General features: G+C 40.9%; 1 protein-coding gene across 2 annotated transcripts in view; it reads right to left on the bottom strand.

Moving 5' to 3' along the window:
- DNAI3 (dynein axonemal intermediate chain 3) overlaps positions 1 to 17674 on the bottom strand; it is a 623392-nt gene that overhangs the window by 536855 nt on the left and 68863 nt on the right. For both annotated transcript variants that reach the window (XM_069232274.1, XM_069232273.1), the window contains exon 2: positions 13584 to 13750. In XM_069232274.1, coding sequence (XP_069088375.1) covers positions 13584 to 13734 — 151 coding nt within the window. In that variant the 5' untranslated portion in view covers positions 13735 to 13750. The remainder of the gene's footprint in view (positions 1 to 13583; positions 13751 to 17674) is intronic.

A 17674-nucleotide genomic window follows, 5' to 3' on the forward strand; every position in this document is an offset into this window, starting at 1 on the left:
TCAAGTAGAGCTGCAGACACTTTAAAAAAAACTGGAGATCTATAAAGTGCACATTTTTTTTCAAACGTTCCTTGAAAAATCGGAGTCATGCATTGTTGTAGAAGGTATAAAGTATGGGTGACTCACAGTCAGTTCAAATCACAGTATGATTGTAATAATTGTTAAATGGTGTACACCGTTCTGCTCATTTCAGGAATACGTGAAACATATTTTTATTAATAATTGAGGGTTGTCCATTGGGATTGGTACTGCATGACTCAGAACTGGCAAATATTTAGAAGTGAATTTGTTTACTTAAAATTCTATGATGAGATACTTAACAAACACATCTCATTAAGGTAAATAATAACTAAACTCTGTTTTTAAGCAGTTTTGAATGTGTAATACTTTTGATGATGTCATCAATGACTACAGAGCCATTACATTTCTTACAGACCTCAATACTAGTAAGCAAAAGAGCACCTTTGTGAGAGTGATTTCACAGAAATGCTTCATGTTCTGCTTGTTGCGAAAGGATGCACCCATTAGTACTACAGATGTTATGGAACATTGGGTCTTGCTGCATACTTTCCACTATGAAAGGCTTACAGCAAACTGTCCTATCCATGGATGATGTGATCAGTGAAATGATCAGTGATGTCCTTTTGAGATGTCATCAGTGATCAGTAACATGTCATGAGTGATATAATGCGTGTGGTAAAAAGCAGTGCAGGTAGGGTGCAAGTTATAGCAAGGCCAGTAAAGTATAGCAGGTGAATTTCAGTTCTTTATGGTTTTAAACATTACATTTTATATTATGAAAAAGCATAACTATAACATCACTTTACCCTTTGTTTTTTTCCGGTGAATATTTGTACTTTTTTCAATGTAAGCTAAAATCTTATTACAGTACCTAACTGTAATGTCACTTTAACCTTTGGTTCTTTCCTGTGCATTCAGCAGGGTTGTTTGATGATACTAACCCAACTTCTTCACAAAGCATAGCTTTAGGCCATCTGTAGCATGGAATTTGCCTATGGCCAAGACTTGCGTAAACCCTGTTGTGGATGGCCAATCCACCATAGCATATGGCCTTGGGTTGGCCACAGGGACTGTGCCAAACCCATCTGCGGGCAAGATGGTCTGCAGGAGATCAGCAGCCCACAGACCCTCATCTCACATTTTTCTTATTTTTAAAACGTATTATTTGTGGCACTCTTGCGGTACCGCATCTGAAGCACCACCCACAATACTGCAAGTTAGCGCAAGCTTCACTTGTTAATGCTTGCATGGTCTTGCGGTACCATGGATCCTGTCAGAATCCCATAGTACCATGGGGAGTGTGGGGTTGCTGAGGGTGGTTGGGTCATGCAGGAGCACTGAAGAACCAGTGGCACAAAAAAAAAATTTGGGGTACCCTGTAACCTGCGCCCTTTAATTTTATTTGTTTATTATTAACTTAAGACAGCACACTTTCTTGAGTTTTTGTTTTGTTAATAATTTTAGCACCATTTGATGATCCTTCATGAAACATTCCAACAAAAAGGTTCATTCACCTCACTTCCGTCCTGGAAAGATTCAGGGTGATCAGTCAAGGGGAGACAGGGAAAAGGGAGTGCACAAAAATACGTTTTCCTCTTGCAAATTCACATAGCAATGTTAAGAAACAATACAGAAAAACAATTAAACAAAATTACATTAGATCTTTAACAATTGTGATGCAGTGTAAATCTGTTCAGAGTTTTTTTTAAATAAACTAAGCTTCGAAATATAGTGTTATCTGGAGGGTTGGTCCCTCAGCTGTACCGAGGTACTCAAATGATATTGCATAATTCTCAATTAAAACATTATGATTGGCCAAGAGGACTTTTTTTTTCCCCAGTAGTCCTCCTGGCTTTCTGCCCATTACAAAAGAAATGTCACGACTTCGATTTTAGGACTCTGGGAATGATTCCTTTTGTCCTGAGTTTTGAAAGAAATAAAGCATAAAATGGCATGGTAAGGGTAGCCGGACACTTGTAGGGGCCAAAATAAAAAACAAAAATATATGTTGTGGTCCAAAAAGAGTATTGAGGTGTGCTGAGAGACTGCGAAAGCATGAAAAGGTGGAGTTTGCACTGTTAAATAGTACCTTGGACTGCTGCTTGTGCAGTGTTACCATAGGAGTACAGCAAAAAAAAAAAAGGTGAAAATGCAGAGGGGGTGTCCATGTGTTGCAAGGCCGTGGGAAATTGGCCCGAAAAAGGTGCTGGAAACTTGTGGAGGTAGGGTCAGGGCCTGGCCACAGGCCAGGCCCGTAGACCAACCTTGTCAAATGCCAGGCTCAATAACAGAGTTGGGTGAATACAATCATATAATATAAAAAATACACTGAAAACAATGACGGTTAAAGTGAAGCTAGGTTTGATTAAAAAAACGGACTTTTCTTTACGTTAAAAACACAGACAAATTCACAAAAAAAAATAAAGGGTGATATGACAATATAGCTAGGTATGGTAATAATATTTTACTTTATGTTTTAACAAAAGTCCTAGAAATTCACTGAAAACACAAAGGTTAAAGTGCAATTATACTTAGCCCTTGTAATAAAATAAAAACTATGGTTTTAAAACAAAAAAACACTGAAATTCACTGGTTATATTTTCCTGAGTTTAATATAACTTGCACTCCACTGCACTGCTTATAACCTCACATATTACACCATGCTGTGCTTATGACCTCACATATTACATCACTCATGGCATGTTAAATGACATCATTGATGGCATCTCAAATTACAGCAGAAATGACATCGTACAATCATTTTGACACCCTCCTATAGGGTTTTGGCCTTGACAGAATTCAACACACTACAGGTGTCAACAGTTTTGTATTTATCTACTGTAAATAGCCATTTAAATACGTACCCGCAATTTAGAGTGAAGAGGTTGACAAGATTACATTTGCCACTTTAAAAACACTTTCCTGCAGGCCCTATGGACTACACTCTTTATCTTAGTTCCATGCATTTCTGAAAAGAGCACACTTGCATTCAACATTACAACCTTGTTTACAACACCAGTGAGAGCTAAACCACCTCTAAGTGTGACTCCTCTAGATTATACATTATTCAATAATCTGCAATGCCTCAAAATATTCAGTGTAGCTCTGGAAATAAACACCCACACTTTATAGATGACCTTGCTACATAGAACGTACGCATCAAAGCTATTTAATACAGGCACACACCCACATATCCACTGGTGTATTACCTGTTATGAATAGGTGGATTGGCCTTTTTCACAATTTTTTTACAGGCTTTGGCTTTCAAACATACCTCTGCAACCCAGCTTGGGGGTGTTGAGCTATCATCTTGTATAACAGGGAGTAATACTTGCACATCCTAGACTTTAGTGACCTCTAAGCAGCACACTACGCACTTTTCAAGATGCACAATCTTGCTTGCCTTCAGGGCTAATGCTATTTCAATGCTATGGACACTCAGTAGCTCTGCTGCATATGACAATGGTGTTATTAATGATGTTGTTTGAGATGTCAGTGATGTCATCAATGATGTAATTTAACATGTCATGAGTGATGTAAGATGCGAGGTCATAAGCTGTGCATGGCGGCGGTGCAAATTATAGTTAGAACAATAAATTAAAATTGGTGAATTTCATTGTTGTTTTTGTTTAAAAGCACAGTTTTTATATTATTCAAAGGACTAACTATGTAGTCACTTTAATCTTTGTTTTTTTCATTGAAACTCCAGGCCAATAGGTTTTTATATAGAAAAATATTATTTTCTTAATTTATTTTTGGAACCACAAGATTCAGATTACAGGTAAGTACATTAATTGTAAGGTACTTTGTATATGTATAGATAGAACTTTGAATCAAAACAGTAATGTACACAATTTGGCATAAAATGGCAATAAGCTATTTTAAAAGTGGACACTGCAGAATTCAACAGTTCCTGGGGGAGGTAAGTACAGGTTAGTTTTTGAGGTAAGTAAAGAACTTACAAGCTCAGTCTCTGGGGCATAGGCAGCCCACTGTTGGGGGTTCAAGTCAACCCCAAACACCCAGCACCAGCAACATAGGGCCGGTCGGGTGTAGAGGTCAAAGAGGGGCCCAAATAACATAGGCGGCTATGGAGACTAGGGATGCTCCAGTTCCAGTCTGCTAGCAGGTAAGTACCTGCATCCTCGGGGAGAAGACTAGGGGGGTTTTGTAGAGCACTGGGGTGGTCCCAAGTAGGCACACAAAATACACCCTCAGCGGCACAGGGGCAGCCGGGTGCAGTGGGCAAACAAGGTGTTGGGTTTCTAATAGGGGGTCACTCATACAATGCAGGCAGGGCACAGGGGCTTCTCGGGCAAGCCACTGAATGGGCAAGGGTGAGGGCCGTCTGCTGGTCACTGCTGCCCCGGTGGTTGGTTCTTCACTGGCCTGGGGGCTGCGGGTGCAGTGCTTCTTCCAGGCATCGGGTTTCTTTTTACTGGGCAGTTGCGGTCAGGGGGGTCCTCAGGATTCCGTCTGCAGGTGTCATCGTGGGGGTGCAGAGTGGTTGGCTCTGGGTGGACACTTCGACGGAGTCGCCTGGTGGTCCTCTCTTCTGCGTTGGTTTCTCTGGACACTGGCCAGGGGCGTCGGGTGCAGAGTGGTGGGGACTCACGCTTCTGGAGTGAGGTGAGAGTCCCTTTAAAGATGGTTTCTTCTTGTTGCTTTAGACATGGCCGCTGTCCATGGGAGTTTCTTGGTCCTTTGTAGCTTCAGGGAAGTCCTCTGAGTTGGCAGAGGTCGCTGGGCCCGCAGGATGCATCACTGGTGTAGGTTCTTTGAATCAGGAGAGAGGCCGGTAGGGCTGGGGCCCAAGCAGTTGTCGTCTTCCTTCTTCTCTGCGGGGTTTTCAGGTCAGCAGTCCTTTGTAGGTCGTCAGGAATCTGATTCCCTGGGTTCAGGGATGCCCCTAAATACTAGATTTAGGAATGTGTTTAGGGCTGGAGGGCAGTAGCCAATGGCCCCTCCTTGTGCCTCCTCCCTTTGAGGGAGGGGGCACATCCCTATTCTTATTGGGCTAAATCCTCCAAAGCAAGATGGAGGATTTTCTAAGGAGAGGGTCACATCAGCTCTGGTCACCTTAGGGGTGGACCTGGCTGAGGGGGTGAATCCTCCTTATTTTTCTCATTATCTCCCTGGACTTGCTGCCAAAAGTGGGGGCTGTGTCTGGGGGGAGGGCATCTCCACTAGCTGGAGTGCTCTGGGGCTTGTAACACCAGGCTTGAGCCTTTGAGGCGCACGCCAGGTGTTACAGTTCCTGCAGGGGGAGCTGTGGCGCACCTCCACCCAGCACAGGCTTTGTTCCTGGTCACAGAGTGCACAAAGGCACTCACCCCATGTGGCCAGAAACTAGTCTGGAAGTGGCAGGCTGGCAGAGACTGGTCCGCCTAGCACTAGGAGTTGGCCTCGCATGCATGGAGCATCTCTAAGATGCCCTCTGTGTGCTTTTTTCAATAAATCCCGCACTGGCATCAGTGTGGATTTATTGTGCTGAGAAGCTTGATGCCAAACTTCCCAGTATTCAGTGTAGCCATTATGGAACTATTGCTAAATGTAATAGATATAGAAGGACCTGTTCAAGTAGTGATGAGAGCGGATGGATCTGTGCTTGTTGGCACCATGTACAAAATCTCTTCCATTTATGGAAATAGGGTTTGTTTGTGCTATCAAATCAGGCTCCGGTGAGTATCTCTCTGCAGTCAGAAGAGATATTTAAATAAGCAAATTCATAGTGGAGAGGAGCCAAGCTGACAAGTGAAGAGATTCAAGATCTGGGTTTAGTACTTCGCCCTTGTTCATAGTCAAGAGGAGTCATGCCACCAATGGCATGTGAGGATTCCCCGAAAGAAGAATTGTTCCGTAAGCCAGTGCTGGCTCAGCCATGCAGGGGCTATCAGAAGTATCCTGCAAGGTTTGGTCTTTATCTTCTTTACAGCCCTTGGAATGAGGGGAATAGGCGCAAAAGCATAAGCATATATTCCCGACCATGCCATTGAAAATGCATTACTCATTGATCCCAAATGGTGATTCCTGCTTGCAAAGAAATCAGCATTTGGTGTCTGGGGAGTTGCAAATAGGTCAAGGTTCAGCTTGCCCCATTGTGAGAAGACTTGATTAATAGTTTTCTGGCCCAATGTCCACTTGTCGCACCATGTTTTCAACCTGCTGAGAGTGTCTGCTATTGCGTTCTGTCTCCCTGGAACTTGTTCTACTCGTAGATGCTCTTTGTGTTGGATGGACCAATTCCAGATGTCTTGTGAGTCTCGAGACTGGAGAAGTGATCTGGTGCCACCTTGTTTGTTTATATAGTGCATTGTTGTTATATTGTCCATACGTATCAGAACTGGGGAGTCCTTTGTTTTTGGAAGAGAAGCTTGTAAGGCCAGGTGTACTGCGTTGAAGTCAAGGAGACTGATGTGGTAGCTCTTGTGAGGGTTTTTTCCACTTGCTGCTAACTTGTAGGTCTTGGAGGTATGCTCCCCATCCCTTCGGGGAAGCATATGTAGTGATGGCCAATGGAGAGGATGGGCTGAGGAAAAACAGACAGTTTGACAGATGTGGGTGATGAGTCCACCAAGATAAATGACCCTGATGGTATTGTCGAAGGAGCCAGCAGCCTGTATCTACTGGCTGTCCAATTTCCCCTGGAGAGGTTGATTCTGTAGCCTGAAGAACTCACTTACAGGGATGCAAGATGACATAATTCCCAGAGAGAATTGTAGAGGCATCCTGAAAGTGACTTTGTTCTTTGAATCAGCTTTGCCAATGACAGTCTCAGTTGCCTTTCCTTCGTAGGGGGCGCTCTGTTGTGCATCGCATCCAGTATTTACCCCAAGAAAAGTTATGTTTCTTGAGGACTGAAGAAATGACTTTTTCACATTCAGTGTGAGACCTAACTCTTGGAATAGGGACATGCAAGTTGCTATTGATCTTTGCGCTGCTTGCCTGGAAGGAGCCTTGACTAACCAATCATCCAAATACGGGAAAACGTAATGTTTTTGTTTTTATTAAGAATGCTGCAACTGGGGCCAGGCACTTTGTGAATATCCTGGGGGCTGACTTCATGCCAAAAGAAAGAACTGTGAACTGGTAGTGACTGCTGGCTACTGTAACCCTTGGGAATTTTCTGTGGGATGAATGAATTGGGATATGAAAATACACTTCTTGGAGGTCAAGAGTGGACATATAATCTCCAGAATTTGGGAGTAGGAAGATCTGTTGTAGTGTTATCAAGCGAAATGACTGTTTTGAGCTACATGTTTAAAGCTCTGAGGTCTAGAATTAGGTGACATTCTTTCCACTTTTTGAGGACCAGAAAGAAGCGGGAATAAAATCCCTCCCCCACTTTGTGAAACAGGAACTCTTTCCAACGCTCCCTTCTTGAGCATGTTCAACACTTCCAATTTGATAATTTGGAGATGCTTCTGAATAAAGGCATGAGGGGGAGTTGGTGGTGGAATCTGTATGAAGTCTAGGGTGTGGCCGAATTGGACAAGGTCCAGGACACCCTGACAGTAAGCCCCGACGTTGAGGAGAAGCGCTTCCCAATATTGTCCAGGCACCTACCCTCTTGGTCCAGGGGTGCAGATATTGGGATAGAAGGATTTCTTGATCTATGTTGGGCTGCTTGAGTGATCATGGAATCTGGTTTAGGATGCCCAATTAGACAGGCTGGAGCTTCCTCTGGTGCCTTGCAATTTTTCTCCAGGCGCGGCAAAACAGTAGGTACTGTGGCTGGGTCTTTCATAACTTTAAAGGCTTCTTCCCAAATGTAGTTGACGATGGGCATAGATCTTACGTTCTTCTGAAATCGCTCTTTAAAATCGTAAAGAAAGCAGTCTGTCTGCTTAACGGGCATGGGGAGAGCAAACAGTTTTGCCACCCTTTCTAATAAATTATGAAATTCCCCAATGTTTCCAAGTGTGGAATCCACTGGTAGAGGAGAAGTAGAGGATGATAAGGGTATGAGGTAATCATCCCACTCCGCGTTGTTTTGTCTTCCTCCCTGTCCTCATCTGAAGTATCTGGGTCCTAAAGAAGGGCTGTCTGAGGTGTGTGTCTTACCAACTCAGGCAATTGTAATGGCCTATGTCTGGGTTTAGAAGGTTGTGCTGTAGGGGACCTTGCAGGTGTAGTCACTTGTTGCGTAAATAAATATGTAGGTGAAAAACGTTTTTTTATAGTTGGCGGGCATGAATAGCAGGTCTGAGATGAGTGACCAAGGTACAGGAAACTCCTCATGGTATTGGTATTGCTCCTGAGAAGCACAGTATCCCTGCAGATCATACCCTTCTGCATCATACACTTCTTCTTCCTCTTGGCATTTTACATGCCGTTCAGATGTGCTGTGTGCCACACCAAAGAGGCCTTCCTCTTGTGAATCCTCCTCATCCAATAGATGTGCCAGTATCAGAGGAGTTATTTTACTTGGAGAAGTGTGAGATGGGGTCAGATACTTGGTCTTTTCTCTCTTGGAGGTTTCTCAGTTTTTTCCCCTCATCGACAGTGCAACAAGGTCATCGACTGGGTCAACAAGGTGACCAGGATCAACCTCATGAAAACTTTCTGCTCTATCAATGAAGAAGTCCTTGTCGGTGTCTGACGTTAACAGTGGGATGTACTTCGACGGCGGGATCGCTGTCCCTATCGTCGATGAGGAGGTGCAGGAAATCTTCAGCATTGACGGTCTAGCAGTGAACGCTGCCAACAAAGGTGTCGTCATCGTTGTAAAGTAAGAAGCGGTGCATATTGTAGAGAGTGCTTGTAGCTGCCTTCGTCAATGCTGCTGTAAATGTCTTTGTCATTGACAGGGTCCACGAAGAGGCTCTCGTCGATGGTGGACTGCTCGTCAATTGCTTGTCAGAGGGTGGTACAGAAGAAGGTTTTTTTAAAAGAGGGTTGAACCTTAGGAGGTGGTGTAGGAGGTTCAGATGCTAACTTTTTCAGCTTTTCTGATGAGGCAGATTGTTTTTTCTTTTCCTTATGTTTCTCAGAATGTGCATGGCTCTGAGGAGATCTGGAGGACTGGGGCCTTTTTAAGAGCCATGGGTTGTCTTTTTTAGGCTTTCTGGGCTGCTTAATAGAAGAATGAGAATGGGGTGATCTGTCCCTTTTTTGTGATTTTCTTGAGGATGTAGACGAGTCCTTGCTTTCAGAGCCAGACACAGGCTCTTTTCTAGATTTTAGCTTCTGGAGACAAAACAGCAGCCTTCCTTATCTGTCTTTTAAGGTTTTTTGGGAAAATATTCAATATACCTTACAATCCTTAGCTGACTGGTTTCGATAAAGACAGTAGATGCAGTCTTTATGAGGATCCTCGAAGTAAAGCCTCTTTTGCCACAGGTTTTGCAGGCCTTCTTCCCCTTATCTGACATGACTAGTTTGGTGTAAGAGAAAACTCACAGAAATTCAGAAACAAAATTCCCAGGAATAACTGTAAAAAGGTATGGCTGAGCACAGTTCAGTGGAGACTCCCTAACACGACGTGCAGTGGAAAATCTGAGGGACTGGAGCTTCTCACAGGAGTGTTATAGCAGGCAAAGCAGACTGATCGGTGGCTGAAACCCATCTTTGCTTTCTTTTGTAAATTGACTAAGATATGTTACAAAAGTGAAGGGCCTGGGGCCTTCATACACTATGTTAGACATTACATTGCTATTTCAAGGTACTTTGGGGACTCCCATCTCAACAACAGGGAATGATTCATGCATGTAAATCTATGGAAGTTCCAATACCGGAGTAATTATAACTCATGAATTTCAGTGGAGTTGTTTGTTTGAAACGGTATGTTTACGTACCTTTAGCCTTTGGTTTTCTCGGTGAATTTGTAAGGTGTTTTCTAAATGTAAAGTATCACATTATTACAATTTCTAAATAAAACATTACTTTAACCTTAGTTTTTTTGAGTGAATTTCTATGTTTTGTTAACAAAATGTATATTGTTGATCGCCATGTGTGGCGTGGGGCTGGGCGCAGGGCCTCGCTGGTGCCCAATGCGCCGCTGCACATGGACTTCGGCCATGCGCAAAATGGGATTGGGCGCAGGCTGACTACGTAATATTACAATATAAAGGGTGTTATTGTAATTGAGGCAGACTTATTGACTTTGTCAAAGAGTCACAAAACCAAAATATGAAAAGTGCACCTCTTGGATTTATCGAGGGTTGAGCATATCAATATATATTAATTAGACCTATCATATTTGTAAAAAAAAAAAAAAATCACCAATAACAATAATCAAATGTATATTTCATGAATTCACACAATGCAGTGTTTAGTAAAAATGAATGTTTTAAAATATTTATCAAAGTTTTATAATTTAAAAAAAACATGATTGAGTCTCAACATTTTTCAGCCCACAAAATGCCTTCACAAAAACAACAACAAGAGGGTCCAGTTGAAGAGCATAGAGCGCTAGCTAGAAGTGCTTTGGAAAATAGGGCAAGCCCTTCTGGAGACATGGATTTAATGACCTAGAAGACTGTTTGTTGATGTTGCTAGGGGGCTGATGCATTTCATACAGTACCTACAATATTAAAAACTGATTGGTGGTGCCCCTGCCCCTTCTAGGGGCCATCAACAGAATAGATAAATGGAAATAGAAAACTCACAGGGCATTGTGAAGCGCTCCACACAGGAGGAGTGGAGCCACTCATTTATTATTCATCTATTATCTTTTTTTAAAAGCTTTTTTTGGTTGTCCAGATGCCCACCCGGGACATTCACATATTTAAGTTTGGTTTGGGGCTGTTTAGGTTTTTTTGTGACGGGGTGGGGTGGTCCCAGGGTCCCTGCGGCCCAGCCAGCTCTCTGCAAATGTCTCCATGGGCCATGCAGGAGTTAGTAACATGTTTTTATTTTCATTTTTTTACAAACATTAGATGATCCGGGTCCCACTGAGGCACCTCATACATTTGTAATGCTGAAGGCTGTGCGGTGAGCCCCCGAAGCCCCTGTGGACTCCCCAGCAAGCACCATACTGGGTGCTGTGGGAGCCGGCTCCATTACTTTGCTAGCACCTGGGCAAGAGCAGCATTTATCACTGCTCCCGCTCAGGCAGGAGTAAAATTCTGTCCCCTGCCTAAGAAAATACAGGCAAGGTATGCATAGTAGATCCATGCATCACCACAGGCAAATCCACTCTGAACCTAGCCTGGCTCTGATATGTTCCACTTTAATCAGTAAAGAATGGAATAAGTAGGCCTACTGAAAAGTGTTTATTTCCTGCTCCAATTGAAGGGCTTCTGCTTCCCTGAACTTCATGACATTTTTCTCTTTTCTCCTGAGATGTATCTCTTTCCAACTTTTGAGTGCACCCTTAGCCATGTAGCAGCAAAAAGTCATATAAACTATATAAACTATATAGACTAAGGTTCTGAGAGGCAGACCATGGACTAGGCATAAGGATTCTTCTCAGCTGCCCAGTGGATATTTGACATAGAGGGATGCCAAGGAGTCGAAAATAAAACAATTGGAAAAATAATTGAATCCAGGGAGAAAAACCCTAGAAAGCCTATAAATCACTTTTGCTTTTCAAGGATGTGAGAGTTTCCCAGTGAACTGATAGGATATCTAAATGGGTTGCTTTTTAAAGGAAGAGCTTCACATTTCAGCTTCTGACAAATACTGCTCAGATAACAGCATTTCTGTAGCAAAGGCTGTTTTATGGCGTATTGTTGTAAAGTAGTTTTAGAACTGTTTGGCTGTTTTCCAAGTAAACTAAACACAGAACATTCAACCTAAGACATGCTGCAGGTATTTAACTAAACAGAACAAAATCCAGTTATTTCTATCTAACAATAACGAGATCCTGCCCACAGAGAGGACTATTTAAGTGTTTATTTCAACCAATGAGGAACCTGCAATGGACAAGAATATAATCTTTTCAAAATGTCAACTGAAATGCATTTGTATATATTTGCAAATATGTAGCAAAGGTATGGGGTGTTCCGATTAAGAATACAATTTCCTGTTACAAAAAGGCAGAAAAAAATGAGGTCCTCCAATTAAGCATACTATTTCCTATGTTCCAAAAAGTTGACTAAAAGGATTCGACTGTCTCATGAATCCTAATAATTTTTTCTTAATCAGCCTGTGAAACATGACATTCAAGCTAAGCATGGAAGTACCAGCAGTGATGGCAGTGACTATAATGCTGGTGGCTGTGATACAATGACTATGTGGTCAGTAGTCCTCATCTCAGTGCAGTGACATTGATCATGATATAAGTGATCACAAGTTAGTGCTTGAAATACCAACTATGAGCATTTTGGTGTGACACTGACAAAGAAATCATTGTCCAGGTTATCAACCATCTTAGCCATGATGTCACAGGCAGTGATATCCATTCTTAAATTGTATTTATGCTTTATTGTACTTAGAATATAGAGTTATGTTTTTCGTTGAGTTTCTTCTATGTGTGGGCAGGTTGAAAAAAGTGATTATGAGCTGCTTTTCTTGAAGTTGTTGCATCTAAACCTTTAAAAGAAACCAAGACAAAATCACTGTTTGACGTTCTCAAGACTCTTAATGCTAGAGTATCAGAAAAGGACTCACCAACAAGTTAGACCCTGTTGCTACAATGATATATCCCAAAGCAGAGCTGTTGTCTAGCCAAACATCAGCTGGGACCTATTGTGATTTTCATTTTCAGCCTAACCTTTCAAGCTGCTGACTTCTGTGCTTCATTTAGCTGCATAAAATATTATAAACTGAGGATCAACCATTTGTGACAGTGCCATCTCCTCTCTATTATGACACAGAGGAGTTGAGATCCAAAGTTATAACATATAAATCAGGACTCTTGGATTGATTTACTGACCTTCCTGGTGTCTTCTTTTGCCATTCAGTGTTAGAGCTTTGGTGCTCCAAGTTCATCATTATCCACCTAGTTGAAACGAACTATCTCAAATTCTAAGACAGTTGCTGGTCTATTAAGACTTGAAATGCCAGTGAAAACAAAGGGGTGTTTGGTACACTTGCAGATGCCTAGATGCCTTTTATTTTCTTTAAAATAATCTAAATGATTAAGAGATTAACCCTCTTTGGAAGGAGAGGAGTTATTTTCGTATTTCTTATGTAACTGGGAGCTTGCATCACTTCTCCCAGACTGCATACTGAGCAGAAAGTAAATACAGATTTACAGGAGCTATACATTATCAACAAGCAACACTACTGAATCACATTTTTATCAAAAATAAATATGTAAAAACAAAATATGTCCACTTAAATTTGATCCTGAAACATGTGCAGATTGATTTATGGAAGGGAAGACAGAAAAGCTAGCTAAGATCTGTCACTTTATGTGTGTTTTCAGTAACACAAAGGAAATATCACACAAGGAATTACCTTTAAAGGACTTAAATTCATAGGCAGAAAAATATTTTAAACATGATTAAAATTTTCTTTTGAGAAAAAAATCTTTCTGAAGGATGGAATTTCTACAACAGCCCACATCCAATGAACCTTGCAGTTTGACGCAATTTCAGACAAGTGAAATGTTTGTGTACATCTTGCAAAATGTCATTTACAACTACCACTTGATGATATTGTTATTTTCTTACTTGTTGCCTTTAGTTTTCGTTTCCCACTTCCAGGGGTTTTATTCTCTTTGCTTTTCGGCCTCTTGGCAGAACCTTTTGCACTTCTACGTGTAGGTGGTGAAGCGGGTGGTGAAGCTGCAGGCCCTGGTGTTTCTTCTTTGTCGCTAGACATTTTTTAAGATTTAAGCCTGAAAACACAGATTTTAGAAGAACTTCAAGTTTTGTAGTATGCATGTTAAACTTACGCAAGCACACACCTCTTACAAGTCATGTCATTGTAATGTGCTAAAATCTGGGACAGAAAGGGGCTGGGCTGGAGGTTGTTAAGGGCTGTCCATGGGAGCCATCCCTGAACAAACCTTTGTGGACAGCAGTATGTTTTCTACCTTTGCTTGAAAAACAGAAATGTTGACTCAAAAGTTCACTACTCTGGCGAGTACTTTGTCGCCTTCATTGGAATAACCAGCTCCGTTCATGATATCCCATAGACCATGGAAAATTCTGAATAAAACAAATAATATCAGTAATCAAAGAACACTACGCAAATGTAAAATAACAATGATACATAGAATTATGTTTAGAATAGTAACAAGACAAAAAAGAGTCATAAAGGAAAATCCTTCTATCATAGTACCAAAGCTTCATACATAAATAATGGTCTCCAAAATGCGCAAATATATGCAACATGAGTAATAATAAAAGGAAAAAGAAGAACAGAGAGGTATATTGACAATAAGTTTGAAACTGAAGATAATTATACCCCCATCAGTAATAAAAACATACCAAAAGTATAACCTATTAAGAATCCAAGAAGGGGCCCCAAATGCAGTCAAAATGGTACAAGGTGCAATGTAATTTATAAGTAATTTTTTCAAATTTTGTGATGGAGAGGTTAATGGAAGAATGTTCTTTTAAATAAACTTCAATCTGATCCAAAAGGTGCAGATGTTTGAACAGCCCCACAATATATGAACTATGTCACTGTCTGGTGCCTTACATTTAGAATAATCAATAAAAAGAGAGCTTGCTTGTCTTCTCAAGTATCATCTAAAACTATGAAAAACAAGCACATTTCCCAGTATTTTTCATGCTCGCTGCTCCCCTGGTGTGAAAAAAAAAGCGAGAGAAGCGGCTAGGTTTTATTAACCCCCTTAGGTTTTTTCACAGCGGCCCTTTCGGCTTTTGTGAGAGACCCCTCACCCACCAACCTAGTTGGTGGCATGCTTCATCACTAGGGTCCCACCCCAAATACCTAGTGTGCCAAGGGTGTGCTACAACGCCTGATTACAGTGGAGCTGGGATTTTCTTGGGTGAAGAAGTGAAGTTAAAATTGTCTAATGGATACCTTACCAGAATGGTATGCTTAATTATGGTAAACGTGAACAAAAGTTAAAAACTGTGGTGGATGTGTGTTGCCGGAACCATGACCTCTTATATCCAAAATGTGGGTCGACATTTGAATACTTCATGCATAGTTGAAGTAAGAGATTCAAGAGAAAGATTTAATATTAGGCAACAAGTGTGTAAAAAAGAAATATGTTATTACAGCAAAATACAATATTAGTGTGAGACAGTGAGTCTAGGTTACAAAATAGAACACTATTAGGTATGTTATGGAGAACCGGTCTAAAAAGAGTACAAGCTACAAAATTATGAACAATGATCAGGTATGTGTCTAACAAACATTCAGACAACGAAGAACAGCTTTTGAAAATGTTAAACTTCAAACTTTTAACTGGGGAGGTCCTTATAAGGTGAAGTGGAATAGAGGTTAGCAAGGCCAACAGTATTATGAATATCACATAATGATACCCCACATAATAATTAAATCAAAAAGATAAAATATTTGGCTGGAATAAAGTTTGAGCAATACGCGAAAATTAATTTCACAATAAACAGAAAAAAATGGAAGGAGGAAAGGGAAAGAAACATATAAAATGTATTAATCACTGTATATGTTCTAAAATTAACCAACACAATATTCAAGAATGGATCAACATTATGAGAAGAAAAATGTATGAGAAAGAAAGAAGATAAGTACAAGAAAGGTGAAAATAAATAAAAATATAACAGTAAAAGCATGTATGATACAAATCCATAGAGAGACGCAATAAAAATGGTACAGGGAATGTCCATTTTCATGGTTTTCAACAGTGATCTTGATTTGTCTCTCAGCAATGGTCCTTTTCCAGTTTTGTTACCGCGAGACCAGTTACGTCTCACAGTTTCCCATCTGTGTCGCTCAACAGTTTTTTTTATTAGTAAGACTGACTGGATTCTGTGTTGATACGGGGGCTGTAGTTTTATGTTCCATCTCGGGTCTATTTTTATCCAATTAATTCAAGAAGGACTCCAAGTCATGTGGATCACAGTATTCCTTTGTTATTCCTTGGAGAGTTATAAGCATAGTGGATGGTTCCGAAAGGCCATGCTTTATTTCCCTCTTTCGCAACCTAGGATGAAGAGCCAGAAATTGTTTCCTTTTAAGGTTGTCAGGAGCTGAAAAATCTGCAGTAATGATGATCTTTGCTTGTTCATAGGTGTATGGACCGTGTTTCCTCACCTTCGATATGATCTGACAAGCTGGTTGATGACGAAGGCAGCAAACTAATATATGACAAGGTTGAGAAATATGAGCAGAGTTTCTGGAACGTACTCTATGTCCATGTTGACATTTGAGTTGTGGTGGGAAAGTGATTTTCATCAATGTTGGAATGAAGTTTGCAAGGAATTGTAATATATTGTCCTTTCCATCTGTTCAGGAAGAAATAGTTATAAAACTGTCCCTTCTACTACGATCTTCCAAATCAATATTTTTTGGTTGGAGATAACAAATGTCATGGCTTTGATCAGGGAGACAATCAATTCTTGATTCAACCTCAATGAGGTGATGGTCCATTGTTTGCATTATTGATTGGAATTAGTTGACTTCTCCCCTGAGAAATTGTACTTCCGGTGTATTGGCAGTAACTGTGTTATTAACTGAGGTAATTGAGTTTTTAGATGTCTAGTAGTCCTTTAAGTAAGATAGCCATTGCTGTGGAGGAAATGTCCTGAGTGGCTGCCATGACAGAAGTATAGTTTTTGATAGGCTGTATTGTCGTCGAAGCCTCACTATATGTCCGGTGCCTAATATGTTTAGATTTCGACATGAGAAAGGGAGTAAGCTAGAGATAAATATGGATCACTTCATTATGCTAAGCCCAGATAAAAAATATAAATACAAATGTATCCAGTACAGTGATGTGTGTCAGCAAAGCAATTATTGCAAAGGAACCAAAAAAAGATCTAATCTCAAGAAAACAGATCCTTAAAAAATATGGTTCTCTGTGAAACTGCAACTCTGCTTCCAGTTTCTTAATGGTATCTCTTAAATTTCCATGAATAAATACCTCTTGAAATATCCATAGTGTCCGCTTTAGTCTCATTCATCACATTCCACTCTGATAACTGATGTTTCCTCTCTATTGTATCCCTTTATAATACTTTAGTAGGTTTTAACTCAGATTATAGTGCTCTACGCAACCTGGATAATAATGGGTGGTCGGGATGATTCAACAGGCCATCAAGTGTCGAGGCAGATTTCGGTCCAGAGTACAACCAAACATTTGGAATATACAGAACATGAGAACATTCAATTCACTGTGGATGAGTTTAATAAAATGGGAGTGCAGCAAATAAATGTGTTGAAAACTAGGATCAGGCTCCAGGAAACGTGTTCCAATTCTTTTAACAGGGAAGCACATGGGTAAAATGCCATGTTTATAGTGTTGCAGTCTGTTTTATAGGCTGATGGAGATTCTAGGCATTTCCTGGTGAGAGATCGTGTATACACACAATGGGCCACTCCCAACCTCTTCCTCTGATTCCACATGTCTGCTGTGTAACAAGCGATTAAAAAAACTGCAATAAAAATGTCTTCTCAGACAAATAAAAGCTCACTGCTAGTTCTATGAGTCATCCAAGTGTGTATTCTGATGTTGTGGTGCTGCTCGGTGCATCGGGGAAGCCAAAGGAAAGCTTGGGCCTCACTCCCCTCTTCGGATCCTCAAAGAGGAGCCACCATTTCCTTTGGCGCCAACAATGTATTTAATGAAGAAGGCAGTTGCAGT

Source organism: Pleurodeles waltl, chromosome 4_2 (assembly GCF_031143425.1).
Source record: "Pleurodeles waltl isolate 20211129_DDA chromosome 4_2, aPleWal1.hap1.20221129, whole genome shotgun sequence".
NCBI lineage: Eukaryota > Metazoa > Chordata > Amphibia > Caudata > Salamandridae > Pleurodeles > Pleurodeles waltl.